General features: G+C 39.5%; 1 protein-coding gene across 1 annotated transcript; it reads left to right on the top strand.

Annotated features, from left to right (window-relative positions):
* Positions 1–2,152: 2,152 nt before the first annotated feature.
* On the top strand, positions 2,153–13,702 carry DR1 (down-regulator of transcription 1). The gene is made up of 3 exons (XM_086617666.1): positions 2,153–2,408; positions 7,961–8,124; positions 11,481–13,702. Exons 1-3 carry the CDS (start codon positions 2,189–2,191, stop codon positions 11,625–11,627), a joined length of 531 nt encoding a protein of 176 aa, XP_086473792.1. The 5' UTR covers positions 2,153–2,188; the 3' UTR covers positions 11,628–13,702.
* The last annotated feature ends 3,230 nt before the right edge of the window (positions 13,703–16,932 follow it).

Below are 16,932 nucleotides of genomic sequence, written 5' to 3'. Positions count from 1 at the left end.
ATCACAATAGCATTCATTCTCATTTTCAGAAATTGTGTCTATTTGCCAGTAACATAAGAGAAAGTCTCATCAGTCTTAAAATGTCACAACTAGAGTATTTATTATTCATACATATAAGTTACAATATTCTGAATGCTTCCTTTATATGCAGTGGTTACTGGTATACATACTACACATAGTGGACAATAAAACGTCTGTTAAAATAAAGTATCTTCTTACTGTCTAGGTGCTTTTTTTTTTTTTTCAGAAATAACAAAATATTGTCAGTAAGAAGTAATTTAAATCCAACAAATGCCTTCAGTGCCTTGAATGGCTGAAGCTGAGCCACAGGCTCTCCTTTGCCAAGGCATCCTAATAAGTACTTATTAAACCAAAATTCTAGCATGAGGTCTTTTCCCTCTTGTTTCTCACTCTAGTCATGGAAGTGCTTCAAGTCAGCTGAGGGCTAAGCCAGGGGCCTGTGTCTAAGTGCTGTTCCTGCGTGGCCGCCTTGTTTGTTGACCTCCAGCCTTGCCTCAGCGCTGCTCTGGGCTGAGATGAAGGCCCAGTGCCTCCAGCGTATAGGATGCGGTTTCTCAGCCTGTTCCAGCAGCACTCCTGGTTTCACTCAGAGCCCAACAGGAGCTCACTGGCGATACAAGAATTGGCCTTCTTTTTCCCCTCTTGTATTTTCTCACTACACCTAAATCTAACCCCATGCTCGGACTTCGTGGCCCTGCACTGCCTCTCCCCAAAGAGGAGCCAAGCAGCAGCCCCCATGTAGGCAGCTGCTGCAGATACCGTGTGCTTCAAGTAACGCTGGGCTTGCTCTGCAGTAACGACCCTTTGGTGAGGCCCAAGGCATGGGAGTGCACAGGGACCTCCCAGGACCACGGGCAGGAGCGCTTGGAAGGCAGTGTCTGCAGCAGCCCCTGTAACTCAGACCTCCTCCTCTAAAATATCACGTTTGTGCCTGCACCCCGACAAGTGTGTGGATGGCGGAGAGGCGGAAAGAGCAGCTAGCCTGCAAATAGGAAGGCAGGAACTAAACGACACTGGAGTGCTGAAGGGAGCATGGCTGCTTGCCCCTCAGCACCCAAAGTGCCACCTGCTGAGGGTTAGGGTTCAACACAGCGTTATGGCTTGGACACAGGTCCAAAGAACAGCAGGACCTGTCAGCAGTGGAAGCTGCAGCTGGAGCATCCCCTTTTCTCAGGGTGGCTTAGGCGCGGTTGTCTCTGGGCTGCAGCTTGGGACTGGGCTGCTTCACCCCGTGTTTTCCCTTTGCAGCACCAAGCAGCGAGGAACTACCGGGACCACCGGTTTTAACGAGCCTGCCGCCACTGCCAGGTGCGTGGTTTGGTCCATTTCGTTTCATAGGACTCTTACGCTTCTGTTTGTGGAGCGGGTGACACCATAAAACACAGCTTCATGGATGAACCCAGCAATGGCTGCACCTCGAGGATAAACCACGGAAGAACCAAGCACCGGCCGCTCGTCCTGCTCCGGAACGAGCGTACCGAGGGTGTGAATCCCCGTCTGCTGCGGATACTGAGGGGACGGGCGAGCCGGGCCCGGGGGAGCCCAGGCGGGGACGGGGAGCAGCGCGAAGGAGACGCCGGACCGAGGCGGCCGTCCGCAGCCCCCGCCCGAGGGTCAGGAGGGCGGCGGGCCCCGCCGGTGCCGCCCAGCCGCTGGTGCCGCCGCCGCAGCGCCACTCGCGGGCCACGGGCCGCGCGCCGCCACGCTTCCGGCGCTCCCGGGGTGGGAGGGGCGCGGCGGCGGAAGCGTGTGCTGGCTTCCAGCGGAAGTAGCGTCCCTCCCGTAGTCAGACCGTTTCCGCCTCGCGGCCGCCCTCACCGCCGGGCCAGACGCCGCCGCTGGCGGAGAAGGGTGCGGAGCCGCGCGCGGGTAGTTCGGCGGCTCGCCTCCGCTCGGGCTGCTCATAAGCCGGCGGCGCCAGCGCCCGAAGGATGTGGCGGAGGCGGCAGTGGCAGGCGCCGCGGCCGAAGGAGCCCTGAGCCCGAGCAGCGCTTCCCGGCTTCGCGCACCGGCAGCGCGGCCCGGCCCGCTCGCCCAGCGGCGGCGCCGCCCCTCCGCAGCGTCGCCGCCCGCGGCACCGCCCGCCCCTCGCCGGCTCCCCGCGCGCTGGAGCCCCGCGCGGGAGCTGAGGGGGAGCCCGTGAGCGCGGGAGCCAGCGGCAGCCAGGATGGCCTCGTCGTCGGGCAACGACGACGACCTCACCATCCCCAGGGCTGCCATCAACAAGATGATCAAAGAAACGCTCCCCAACGTCCGCGTGGCAAACGATGCCCGGGAGCTGGTGGTGAACTGCTGCACTGAATTCATCCACCTCATCTCCTCCGAGGCCAACGAGATCTGCAACAAATCGGAGAAGAAGACCATCTCCCCGGAGCATGTCATACAAGGTGAGCTTCCGGAGGCGATGCGCTTCTGCCCGGTACGCCGCGGGTCATTCAGGCTTGGAGCCGCTCCTGTCCCTTCCGACTTTTTCCTCTGTGGTTTCTTGTAGCTATGCAGAAGACAAAAGGCAAAGGTCTTTGAAGGGTCTGGAGGAAACGTTCATGTTGTCTGGCTTGTCAGTCGCATTGCAAGGGAGGGTCGTCTTTGTGTAGTTAGAGTGAGCGATGAGTGTGCTTAGGACCAGATCGCGTTTTGTGGTTCAGGGAAGTCTGTGGTGTTTTGAGTGTAGTCACCAGATCCGTTTGTCTTTTCCGCACCTGTGAAACGAGGCTTGCTTTTTTGAATGCTTACGTAGACTTCTTTTACAGCATGTTTTAAGATCCTGAACTCATTTAATGTCTTTCTAATTGGAGATTGACAAAAGATGTATGATTGGGTATGTGGGCACCAAAGCTTTAATTGAGAGTCGCCCTGTCTGGATCCTGTGGAGAGTAAAATACTCCTTTAGAGCCATCCTTGGAGTCTGATTGTTTAAAATTAAGTATTTGTTTGTGTTGTAGAAAGCATTTAAACGTGACCTGTGCCCTTGCATCTTTTTCTGCTGTTGACTTCCACTTACCTTTGCTTAAATAAAAGGGGAGTTTTCTCTCTGTCTCTAATCTGCTTTTCTTTAAATTCTGTCCCAAACAGGGAGTTTCCTTGACTCATCCTTAAGTCTGCAACAGGCATCTTTTACCAGGAATCATTCATTTTGCTGCTTAAGGAAAGGTGGTCGATACCAGTGTCTGCTGCAAACAAATTTATATCAGTAATAGTGAAAGAGTACTTTATTTTGCTGCCTAGTAGAGATATTAACAGTAGTGTTTGTAGTAGAACTATTTTCAGGACTGTGATGGTATCAAGTTAGTTTAAAAATGTTGTGTTTATTTGATAACGATTCTCCGAAACAAAAGAAAAACAACCCAGTTACTTTGGGTTGTATCAACTTGCTCACCAGAAGAGTTTTAAGTACTTGACTTGATTAAGAGCAGCTAAAAGAAAATATATAGTGTTTAGGAGCTTTAATATTAAATAAAATGCATGTAAATCTGGAAGTTTACAAAAGCGACTCTGTCACAGAAGCTCAGGATGTAAAGAGTAAAACTTGTGCTTGCACATGGAAGCATACTTTGGGTTTGATGCTTCTTAAGGGATAGTTTCTTCAAGTGATCACCAAAACGTTTGAGCTCAGTTCTTAACACAGGAACAGATGTGATCTTTAAGATTGAGGACAGTAAAAAAAATCATGTATGAAAGTGTTTTTAACTCAGTGGCAGTGGTCCTTAGAAAAGATCTCACCTATTACTGCCCTAGAGTTAGTCTGGGTTTTTTGGAAAACAAGTTGAAACTAAAATGTGTGTGTGTGTATATACACACGTTTGTGTGCATATCATCAGTGAGTGGTCCCAAACCAAGTGTTTTGCTGGGTTCTATGTCTTGGAGTTAGGAAAAATTATTTTCAAATTAGATCTGTGCTTTTTAGTCAAATATTGCTGAGGAAAACTTTGGAGATGTGTCCGTTTTCATAATGCTCTGGAGATGGAAGTTGTTGTTCTTGGATTTTCTGCTCTTCTTGTCTTTGGGGAAGTGTATGTGCTATTAGTTTCTTCCAGATGCTGGTCAGTTGGCAGATAATCCATCTGTGAGGCATGAGGGTTTAGGTTGCTAACTTTGGAAACAGTGATTATGAGTATATAGGCATAGTGTTTTCATCCATCTTCATACATTCTAGATACTTGCTATTTTCACTGCCTCTTAATGTACCTCCATAGCAATGATGCTAATAAATTAGGTAATTGAAATATGTTTGTTGTGGTCATCTAGATATCTCTGTCCTTTTAAATGCTTATACCAGTTCATTTGGAAGTAAAATGAGGCTAACGGCCATCACATCACACCTGGTCCAGTCTAAACACAGGTTGCTGCCAAGAGGAATCTTTTTGTAACCTCCCTAGAGCTGGTTCTAGCAAGAGCTGATCCAAATTGACCCTGTGGCTTTTTGAGAATCTGGGCGGGGGGGGAAGCACAGTTTTCTGTCAGGTGAGTTTGCTGGTCTGACTGTTCCTGTAAACAAGAAGTTAATAGATTAGAAGCAAGGAGCAGGAAGGGTATTTCACTGGGAAGGAGGAAGGGAAAAGAGACACTGCAGTTGATGACACCGTGCCATTGAATTGTGTTAGAAGTGATGTGAAACTGCGCTTTGTCACTGTATTTGTGTGTTTGGCAACAGTGGTGCTTGAGACACCCCTCCTTTGCTGCACTATTAAAATGGTTGTGTGGCCACGTGCTGAGCTAGAGCTCTTCCCCATACCACTGGGTTACGCTTCAGATAGATGAAGTCTCTGCCTTGTTTCGGTGTGTGGTAGCACGAACACTTGATTGGCACAGTGCTGCCAACAGCATAGGGAAAGGAGAGCAGAGGCTTCTTGCATCCCATTGGAGATCTGATTTGGTAGATGTACTCAGACTATGCCAAGCACTTAATACTAGCAATAAAACACAAAGCAGCTTCCCTGGAGAGTACTCAAAGGCATCAAGGCTACGCAATAGTCGTGAGTGGAGATAGTCTCCATGTTTGTTGTGCGAACCCAGCTGTGAGTCTGAGACTCTAAGAAGTGAATTAATATTCCTCCACTCTGGAACAGAAAGAGCCTAATTTGGTTGTTATGTGAGTTGTGATGAAGCAGGATTTTTATGATAAATTAAAATTCCACTGAATTCTAAAAATGGTGAGATGTTAAATAACCCTTTTTATCAAGTTAATCTCTTTGATTACTTGGTCTTAATAGAACTGTTGTGCAGTAAGGTAGGCTGTGCATTGATGGCAAATCCTGTAGCTTCTTTTCATGGACTGTTAGGATACTGACAGTGTTTACATTAGTGTTTAATGTTAAAAAAAACTAAACAACTGTTAATGTTTGGGATATTACCTTGAAAGTTATTTTTCTTTGAAAGGAGAATAAAAAGTTAAAAATCTCAGGTATGAACGACCTAATTGTATAAAAAACAAACGTAGAACTAATTATGCTTAACTGACTAATCAGAGATCTGCACCTTCATGCTGTCCTTAAGACTGGTTTGAAACTGGGGAAAGGATAGCTGTGAAAATATGAAAAGTTCCACACCTCTCTCTCCCCTCAAAAAAAACCCCAACAACCCACAAACAAACAAAAAACAATCAAAAAACCCCCCCAACTCTCAAAACCTGTATTTTGGAATTCAGTTGTTTAAAATTTGGTGTGATCATTCTAACCTTAGTAAGATACTGAATTTTCAGCAGTATGGCTAGACATGTGGGTTTCAGACTCAAGAAACAGAAAGACTCTTGAGTTTTGGTGGAATAGTATCTCTGCTAAAGTAGTGATCGCTTGTCCCACAGTTTAGCACCATGCTGGTATAAAGGGTTTTGTATTCCTTCCGTGCATGTGTTCTGTAAAGCCTTGATGTGTTTCAACAAGGTAATAAATTTCTTAAGTCATTTCACAGCCAAAAGAATTTTGGTGCACCAGACCTATGGTTCATACATAGTTCTTCATAGCTTTATTGTGTTGAACAATTGTACAGATCTGTCTTGGTTATATTGTGTTTTCTTTTGGATTTTTTTTTTTTTTAGTGTGCTGTATTCAGTACATAACTGTAAGTTCTTTCCATTAATTTATTTTCTTTTAAGGACCATTTAAAATTTCTGTAAAAACACATCTTGCTGTTGACTTCAGATTGGGCAGTTGTTCATATTGTGATGTAGCAGATTGCCAGCTCTGATCACTGTGGATGTTCTTTTGGTGAACACCTATGTATTGGCTGTGATGGTTTGTCTTAGTGATGTTAGACTTGTAGGATTCTTAAAATTTTATACTTTGGTGTAAAAAAAATAAATATGACTTTGGATATCTTACTGTATATACTGTTTATGTTTTAAAATTGAATGAGTTCTTATTTGTAGACTGCTTAGGTAACCAGTTCTGGGCTGAGACATGGATTTGCCTCCCATCTGCTGAGGTTGGATTGAACAAGTTTCTGAAGGTTTTTGGTGATTCTCATAGTAACTGTGTGCTGATTCAAGGTGGGGGGGGAAGTGTTTCCAGTATCTGTGTGTGGGCTGAGGCTGAACTGGCATGCTGTCTCTGAAGTAATTTGGTTATCTCTAAATCAGTTTGTCTTTTAACTTTATTTTTCTTAAGACATTGGTATTATGTAAATTCATTTGCCCAACGTTACCTGTTAAAGGAACGGTAGTCCTGCATGACTAGAGAGCTGTGCTGTACTGCCCTGTTGAAGACAGTGTAGTAATTGTCTCCTCAAGTGCAGATTGGAAGCTGAAAACTTAGAGAATGCCTTTGGGTTATTGTTTAGGTGTGTGATACAATGGCATGCTGCTGGAATTATGGGTAGGAAAACATCGCTTACAAAATTAATGTTAGAATGTAGTCTGGGTTGCTGTAACTACGAGCTTGTTTATAACAAGTTGTTGATTGCTGTTGTGCAGTTTATTTCGGTGCTGTTTGTTGAATAGATTGTGACATAAGGTTGAAATACAGTAAGATAAACGTTAAAACAACTATCATTCCATAAGGAAAACTGATTTGTGTATATACTGGAAATGAACAGGGTGTTTTATTAAACTGAGACTCGTTTCTAGTATAATTGGTATTTATGTAATATTTCTAGCATATTCGGTAATAGTTTCCACTTCGGAGTGTGTGTTATATGTGGAGGCATAGTGTAGTGAATGGTGAATCTGGAAACAGAGTGTGCTTTTTGTCACATGTTCTGCCTGGGTTTCTATAATCCTTCCTGGTACTTTTGCATTCTTTAAAAAACTATTGTTGCAGGGTATAGCTGCATCTCAGATATCTTTGTCAGATAAATGTGCAAGATTTTAGTTTCTGAATACATTTTCATGTGGAAATAAAAGGATTTCTTCTGAAAAACAAGATGATGAAGAGCTCATATGTAATTTTATATAACTTTATGTGCGTGAACTATCCATTTTTAAATTCTTGGCACTTGAAATATGAATTTAGATATTAAAAGATAAAAGAAAAACTTCACATGTCCAATGTAATAATAGTTATTATTTACCTTCTACTGAAAACTTGCAACAAAACTGGAAAGATGGAATCCATGAGAGATTAAAGGTTAACAATTCTGATAGGAAGGACTTCTTAGTTGTATAAACTCAGCTTGATTCTGATATGTAGAAGATGGGAGGAGGACATGTTTTGAAGAATAATGCCTATCTAGCAAAACGTATCTGAAAGCCCTAAATCCTCTGCAAGTGCAGATTTCTTTGTCTGTACTTAACTAACTTTAATTTTTCTAGGCTGAAAACGTGCACTCTTAAATGGCATAGGAGAAGAGACAGGGAAAATAGCTGTCAGATCTTCTTATGAACATAGATTTTCATCACCAGATGATAGAAAAGTGATAATTTTTTTTTAATCTTTTAAATAAACAAGTTAGTATCTATTATCAAAATCTCTGTAAAAGATGAACAATGTGTTTTCTTTCTTTCTAGCACTAGAAAGTTTGGGTTTTGGCTCCTATATCAGTGAAGTAAAAGAAGTCTTACAAGAATGCAAAACAGTAGCACTAAAGAGAAGAAAGGCCAGTTCACGCTTGGAGAACCTCGGCATTCCGGAAGAAGAGCTTCTAAGGCAGCAACAGGAATTATTTGCAAAAGTAAGTGAAGCAATACTTGTACTGATGAGGTTGGAATAATTAATACTGCAGATCTAGTGCCACAAAAACATGTGTGCACCTCAAGAAATATCCCCTTCCTTGTGAATTTCTGTGGCATCTAAGGTTCTATTTACCTGGGCTTATTTGAATTGGGCAAAGTAAATTCAACAAATAAGATGCTGCTACTTTTTACTTCTGTGATTCGACATACAGGACTTTGTATGCAAACAAATTTTATACTCTAGGTTTAAAAAGCATTGTTTTTTGCTGCTACTTAGGTATTTCCATTCTACTGTAGAAAATACATTAAGAATTTCTTGGCTGAGGAAATAAAAGAATGACAGCTGGTGTTGTAGAAAATTACCAGTTTTGATGCATTAAAAATTGAGAATATCTTTTCTCTTTCTTGCTGTCAGTGTTAAGTGTAAGAAATGTTTTTTCTTACGCTTTGAAAGAAACATTTAATTGTTCAAAACTTCTAATTTGCTCTTTCTCATCTTCCTTTACTCTTGGCAAGACTCTAATTGAGTGAATTCATGCATAAATTTTTAAAGAGGCAATTCAGGCATAGGAAGACCATTTGCCTGCAAATACTGTCCATGTACACACGCACACATGTTCTTCTTCATACCAGCCTCTCCCCTCCTAGTTTTCCAAGATATTTTGTGAACATCTCCAAGTTTAAATGACTAAAAGCCAATTTTGTTTATTTATCTTTCTACACTATCTTTCTTCTATTCTCTTAGTTTGACAAGAAGACCGTTCTCTAAACTAAGTGATGTGAAAATTATCTTGCATTTCTCTTTCCTCTTACCCAAGGCATGAGTCTTGTTTTCTCAATTTACATTAATTTCTTCTGGTGAAAATGTTTATTCAGTTATGCGTTGTCGTGTCTGATTACTGTGACCTTCTCCCCCCTTTGCTATGCTTGTGTCTTGCTGAAACAATAACTGTTGTTGTTCATATTATAACATGCCAACTATTTTAATCTTAATTGCATGACAAATTTTAAGACATTTAGAATTTCAGCATATCACGTAGCTATTGTCAGCATTCAGTGAACTAGTTATGGTAAATTCATGTGTGCCTAACTTTTGTTTGACTGTACTGACATTAGAAAGACCAATACAGCTGCTTCTGGATTAAGGGTGAGATTTGCAAATAATAGTCAGTTTGATACCTGGTTTTTACTTATTATTTTGTTCAAATAACTTAGCATAGTACACAAAATAAAAAAGCAGCAAAGGTAGGGCATGTTTAGGGAATACTAGCTGCTGAGTAACATTAAAAAAAATAAATAAAAATGCTGAAACCATGGCCCCCTTATGTAAGCCACACTTTATCTAAAGAATGACGCCTTGAGGTATATTCTTTTTAAATTCTATAATACTGTGCCTTAGTGCCTAAATTAGGGCAATGCATGCAAGTTTGATGATATTGTATGAATGATTTTTTTTAAATAGTCTCTGGTAATATGGAAAATCTTTGCTGAGATTCAACATGGCAGTCTCATTTTTCAAAAATACTAGTTGTGATATACTGTTGGAGGTACTGTAATTATTCTTAAAAATAGTTACACAAGAGCATGTTCATTTATTTGTGCTAATCTTGTTAATGTTCTAGAGCATAACAATAATGCTGACTTCTTGCTCTGGTTTTAAAATACTTGCCTGTTAATGTTATGAATGTTTGACACCTGTAGCTTGGATAGTTGTAAATATTTGAACTCAGAGGAATGGCTTATCCCAGTGTTCATGCATGTCTATAAGTTTCTGTGCAAGACGAGGGCCTTAACAGATCTGTGGTTTTTTGAGGCTTCCTCACTAAAGTTCATCTGTGCAATAAATGAGTCAAGTTTACCACATGTTTATAAAGCTTCTTAGTCAATCCAACTCTGTGGAATATTTTTTTTTTTCCATTTTTGAAATGGGTAAGTGATATCATTATAAGTATGGCAGTGAGGGTAGGCCCTGACAAAACGATCCATCCAGTGTGAAGTGCTGAGCCTCTAATTCCTGGTGCATGCATGTGTATCACCTCATTGAGTGTACAGTAAACTTAATTGTAGCGGAGTCAGAAGAGAGTCCTATTGTTATCTGTGTGTGATAAATATTTATGCCTCTCCTTTGTGTACCAATGCTGTAGTCTTCCTTTGTTTAAAACTACAATGCCTTAAATTGTTTTCCAACCTTTGTAACTTCACTACCACTTGAAGTTGGAAATACTGAAGAGTCTTCATTGAGTAGAGATTTCTACCTCTGTAAAAATATTTACTTTTAATGCTAGAAAATTAGGAAATATAGAAAATATATGTACAATAATGCTGAGGAAATGTGACACTTCTTACAATAAGGGAAGACACCTGTTTTTTCATTTCGCTAAGTAGATAAACTGATTTTGATCGTTTTCCAAAGTGTCATCTTTTGGCATCTTGAAGTTTGCAAAACTGTAAAATTTGTTGATGCTTTGGGAAAAAATAGGAAAATTCAGTAAGAGCGGTGGGATTAGAAAAGAAATCATTACAGTCATCACTGAGACTTGTAAAAGTTGAGAAGTAAAGATGACTGAAGATTTTTAATTTTAAGAACTTTTTCCTAATGTTCACTCAAAATAGAAATTGAAGTTTTAACTTTTAAAACAATTGACTAACATACTGTTGAAATCAATAGTAGTTGCTGAAAAACAGGTGAAAATCGTAGATAGAAAAATGAGAGGTCGTCAGTTGAACTATTTGAAATGTTTTATTAGAATGTCTTGTACCTTTTGGTAAAGGACTGTACCTTTCTGTAGCAAAGCCATCCTCAGTCTGCATACCTGAATTTGAGACGACCTTGCATTGCTCTGTTTACCAAAGATTACTTAGCAAAGTAAGATAATGGCTTTCTATGTTTTTATAATAATGTGTGCCTTTGTGGAACAATTGAATGATTTCATAATTGCAAGTTTTAATATTTGTAATCAACAAAGTAGGGCTGTTCTCTTTCTGAACTATGATTAAGTGTTGAGGTCCTTTGAATTTGAAGCCTAAAATTTCCGTGGCTTTGCCTAAATTAATTTTTCCATCAAGAAATGGTTCAGCACAGTCCTTAAAATGGAACTTCAGTACACTAGCTCCTGCCTCTTGTTTTTGTAACTAAAACCTCCAAATGGTGGTCTTTTCAGAGGAAGAGAGACTATATCTAAACATCTTGGTACAAATAATTATGGTACTTTTAGATGTGTTTTTATATGTACAATTAATAACAATTACACAAAAGGAATCTGCAGGTACAGATAAAACTGCTTTTAAAGATAAGGTGCTCCATAGATTATTCACAAGCTGTATGTGGCCTTAACAAGTAAATTCATGTCTTTAGGCTAGACAACAGCAAGCAGAACTGGCGCAGCAGGAATGGCTACAGATGCAACAAGCAGCTCAACAGGCACAGCTTGCTGCTGCCTCAGCCAGTGCATCCAATCAGGCAGGATCCTCTCAGGATGAAGATGATGAAGATGATATCTGAAATTCACCAGCTGAGTTTGTCTTTACTAAGAAATGTTTTTCCTGCACAATGAAAACAGTGAAATGAATGCTTACCTGTAAGTTTGTATGCATCATGGACTGGCAATTGGTATTCTGGGGGTGTCTGCTGTTGTGTGCTGTACATGTATAAACTGTCTTTTTTTGAACTCTTGAAGATTTAAGGTTCAGTATCATATCAACTTTGGATTTTTAATGGTGTATATGGAAATTTTAGATAGCAGTGCATCATTTATTTGATCAATAAACAGTATTACAATAAACAGCGAGTTTATAAAATACAGCGAGATTTATACAAAAAGCTCCAAATCCACATTTGCATTTCTTCCCTTTTAACTAAGCTATAAAAATCTTACTTAGAATTTTTAATTGTTTTTGGGGGGAGTGGTACAGTAGACATCTGTTAATGGAGAAAAAAAGCAGAGTTCAGCATAGTAGAGTCTGAATTCTTAGTTCTTTTTAAAAATGAGGATGTATATGGCAATAAATATTATATATGCTCAAATACCACACTTGTTAAAATTTGAAAATGATACATTTTCACCAAGCTAGGAAAAGGTATGTTTAATAGGAGTTGTACAAATTCAGTAATTTTTTTGTATAGGGGTGAAAAAAATGAACCCATGGTTTTATTATGACATCATTTGACAGTCCTAACTCAATATTTCACTTCAAAGACTGCCTGGTTTGAAGAACTAACTCTTCTATTATTTCACTCCAGTTTACTGTTAACTGTTGTTGATGGTATTTCATAGTACAGATCTGTTCATGTTGTTGAAATACAAAGCTGGAACTTGATGAAACAAAACTGTTTTCATTCCACTGACGTAACTGGGAATGATTAAATATTCAAGCCTAAAAAGGCAAAAGCTGAAGCTAAGAGCATCCTTACCATTAAAGAGGTAATTTATTTAACCTTGATTAGTCACTGTTGTCAGCATAATGCTAACATTCTCCAGACTAGATTGCCACTGGATTACTAAAATACCTTGTTGAAAGATAACATCATCTTCGTTCAGATTGGTTCGTAGGTAAGTCCAGGTTTTTGACAAACTATTCCCCAAGAGTGATCAGCAATACATGGAACAGAAATGATGTAGTAGTCCTTTTGATAGTTGATTTGAAAATTCTGTTGATTAATGGATGAGCAGCTGTTCTTTGTGTTGAAATAAAGCACAGTAGTGTCCATTGCTGAGTTTTTAATGTGTTACTTGAAGTAATACTGGCATATCTTCTGGTACACTAATCTGAACAGACTAGAAAAGCCACTTGCATGCTGCTGTAGATGATCCCATAGCTCTCTAACAATGTGGATTGTTTTATTAACTTATGTCCTCAGCAAGTTACTCTAGTTCGAATTCTTGATGAGGGCTGCAGCAGTCTGTTTACATAAGGATGCAAATGGAAAATCGTGTGCCCATTTTTACATGAAGATCTGAACAGCATACAATTGGCATATATTCAGATCTCAGTCACTTACTGACTTTTGATTTAAATTTGAGATACATTAAGTTGCATATTGAATAAATGTGAACACTTCCTTAAATCCATTACTGCAGTGAAAACTCAGAAAAGTATTTGGTTGAATGTTTAAGTTTAAAAAAGAAAAACAAAACAAAAACCTTTCATGGATACTATACAAAATATGTTAGGCAAGGTTTGATCAAGGAAGTGGTTTTCTGTAAAGGTTTAAGTACCAAAGGTAGAAAATCTAGTCTAGTGATGCAATGTTAATGTGCAGTGTTGGCTTTTCTAATTTGTACTGTAACACCTTCACACTTTCTATTTTAAATGAGTCTTTTCCTTTTAAATACTATTAGATATATTTTCACACCTTTCTTTTCTGATGCAGAATTCAGGTTAACATTTTACTGCATCTGGTATGTATGGTGTAATATGTTTGGATCCTTGTGACCTTTCTTTTGGACATTCTTGTGCTTTTTCATGTGCTGTATTCTTCAAGCAATAAAATTCTGATGTGTTTTTATAAAATTGCTTTTATATTTAATGAATAGTCTGTCTTCTTCATTACATTTATAAAGAAGAAAGTTAAGACTACTTAAACTCTGCTGTTATTTTGACCCACTGAACACTTCTTGTGACCAAAGTCTTTACAACCTGAGTGCTGTTGGATGGCATTGCTGTTCACTGGGGTTGTTAATGCTTGCAAACAATATTTCTGGGCTTGACCCGCTCTTTTGTCTTGGAAATTGCATTTTTTGTATATGCATTTTTAAAACCTGACCTCCTTAACTTGAAAAGTTGGACAAAACCCCTGTACATCAGGTATAACCTACTGAAATACTTTCAGTTAACAAAGTGAAAGACTGCAGGCAGAGGCTGGGGAAATGTATGTTAGTCTCCTGTTGAATTAATTTCATATAGATAGTCTTGTTTAGAGGCTACTTTACGTATTCAGCCATTCCACCTCAAGTATGAAAAGTAAACTGGCAGTTTCAGGGGGAGAACTTTCACTGATCTTTCAACAAACTAAGAATTTTTGTGTTACTTTCCTGTTGTGCTTCCTTGTACTAGCTGTTCAGTGACGACGAGATTTCTGAATTTGTGGTACCACTCATTTTTTGGTACACCAGATACATGTAGTGTAAAGTTTGGTTAGTGAACTCTATTGTTACTTTGTCTCAGAAGAAACATGTATAAGGATGTGTCTGTTTCTTAAATACTGAGTTGATGAGATTATCTGTGGGTTTTCCATTATTCTGACAGTCTGTTTCAGAGTGCTTTCACAAGTGACTTTCTTGCGAAATCTTTCTTTTCTGTTACTTTAATAAAGCGTATGTCTGCATGACATCATGGATAATGAATATAGTTGTATTTACTACACAGGTACTTTTAAAGGAAGTGTCTTAAGGATTCTAAACATCAAATACTTAAAATGAGATTTGAATTTCACTACTTAAATGTGGCTAGTTGAGTTTGGTATTGAAACACTGGAAAGAAGTTTCTGCAAGAATGGAAAAAGTGTCCAAAAGCCACAATTATAAATGGTGCTCTTCAGATTTTGTACAAGTACCTCCATTAAGGAGGACTCTGTGTTATAATGCCTGTGTTGATCTTTTTGTAATTTTGAAACAGTGCCAAGTCAAGGGCATAAAGTGACTTATGATTGTTTTGGAACAGCAAAACCCCTTACCCTAAGATACACCTCATTTTAGTCTCGCAGTGCTGGATTGCAATTTTGAGTAAACCATGCATAAAATAATGTGGAAGGAGTAGTGTAATACGAAAGGTTAAGGATGCCGTGGTTAAATTTACTTTTGGTATTACACTATTAATCTGTCTAAGATGAAAAAGTTTTACTTTGCAGCTTACACAGCGGGAGCACATCAGTGGGATACTGGCCAATGTTAAGATGGATTTTGCTTACATAAATTAGACAGTCTGGCCCTTTGATCCCTTGGTCTTGCTAAAAGTCTATTCAGTGAATGTGCCATCTGTGACTAGAGTATGTATGCTGGGTACAACTCAGTACAACTCAGTGATGAAAAGGGGTGTCAGTGAGACATAGCGTAGGCCAGTTAAGGTTTTCTGGCAATCAGGAACTGTAGGTTACTCTTCAAAAGATGTTTGTGCTTAGTTTGAGTTTGTTTGGGTTTTTTTTTTCTTGATTGAAATGAGTGGGTTTTCTTGGTTCTATGCAAACATAGCTACGGAAATTAGTAATTTTAAGAATTTAATAACGGCATTGGAAGTAGTTATCCCAGTTCTTGAGTACGTGAGGCAACAAGTATGCTAGAGCTGTACATTCCTGGAAAAAAGGAGATCCAGTGAATGCTTGAATTAAAGGCTGTTCCTTTCTGTGGTACTGCGCTACACTGCGGCTGAGCCAATGGTTGAGGAGTGGAGGCTTTGCAGCAAAATGATTAGACAGTGAATCCAGTGGGATATGCCAGATCCTATACATCAGTAATTTGTAAATCCAGTAAGTGTGAGTTTTGCTGTATGGACGAGTCTAGCATAAACTTGAATAATCTAGGGTAGAAATATGTAGCAGATGATGCTTGTGCATATGGTGGGGAAGGGGACATTTGATTTTAATTATGCATGGCTGTGATTTATTGTCATGTCAACTACAAGAATAGAACATGAAGATCTCTATCCCACAGTCTGAACCAAATGTTCAAATAAGGATTGACAGTACTTGCTGCAACCTGTCTCCTTTTTCCTGAGTTTTAAATGTGAAGAGTTACTATGCTTTACATATCTGGGGTAAAGAGGCATATTAAATTATGTAAAGATTACGTTTAATTTTAAGGCTGAATGTTCATGTGATTAGTTTTTGTGATACTTTGGAGGTTATTTTTTTTGCTTGTTTCAAAGTCGTGGATGTTAAACTAGAGGCACTGGACTCTGTTTTCATTTGCATCAGAGGCAGAAGAATCTCACCATAGCAAGGTCTGGGCTTGATTTCTCCCCTTCCCCTGCAGCCCCCACCTAGGGTAACTAATGTTGGAGTTGAAGTATTGCATGGTGTAACTTAGAACGATTTCCACACTTCAGTAGGAATTATTTCACTGTCCAGCTTTGGTATTAGTTCAATCCTGTTACTAGTCGGTAATCATAAACTTTTATACCTTCAAAGCATTGTACAAGCATTAATTAGGTGTAGGTACTGTGCTACACTGCCCAGTGTAATGTTGGTGTTTGAGCAGTCTGTGCTGTGCTTTGAAGTTAACCCTTTCACATGCTGCAGAACTAAAAGGTAGTGCATTGTGTAGAGGAAAAAGATGTTATCTTCATGTCAAACTTCATGGAAGTGTGACTCATCTAGAGAGCAAGTAATTGGAAAAACAAACAGGCTTGTTATAAAAGTCATTGTCAGAGATGAAAGCATTTATTTGTAATAGTACAGTGCTTGGGATTGCTGGGTGTGGGCTAGGACTTGTTTTCATTAATATTGTGTTCAAGTTTCACTATGTCACACACAGTGAAAAAAACACAGCTGAATTAGAAATTGAATTCAATGTCCTTTTTGTTTCAGGTACGATTTTTTCTCATTTAAGCAGCAGCATAACCCATGGAAGAGAACTAAATTTGTCAGGGCAGTGCCAGCGTTAGTAATGGAAAAAAAAAAAAAAATCTGTCTTCACCATCCCATCCAGTAGTAAAGGAGACTTCACTTCTAAAAATGTTAGAAAGTCTGCATCGTGGAGGAGGAATATGAGCAACAAAGATTTTTTTTTTTTTTTATTCCCTACTGCAATGCAAACAGTTAACTGGTACAACTTTTCATGCATAGATAATTATTTTTCAGGCAGGTAAAATTC

The sequence above is a fragment of the Tauraco erythrolophus genome, chromosome 10 (genome assembly GCF_009769465.1).
Source record: "Tauraco erythrolophus isolate bTauEry1 chromosome 10, bTauEry1.pri, whole genome shotgun sequence".
Lineage (NCBI taxonomy): Eukaryota > Metazoa > Chordata > Aves > Musophagiformes > Musophagidae > Tauraco > Tauraco erythrolophus.
The sequence above is the reverse complement of the archived record's forward strand: the minus strand, read 5'-3'. Positions and strand labels throughout refer to the sequence as shown.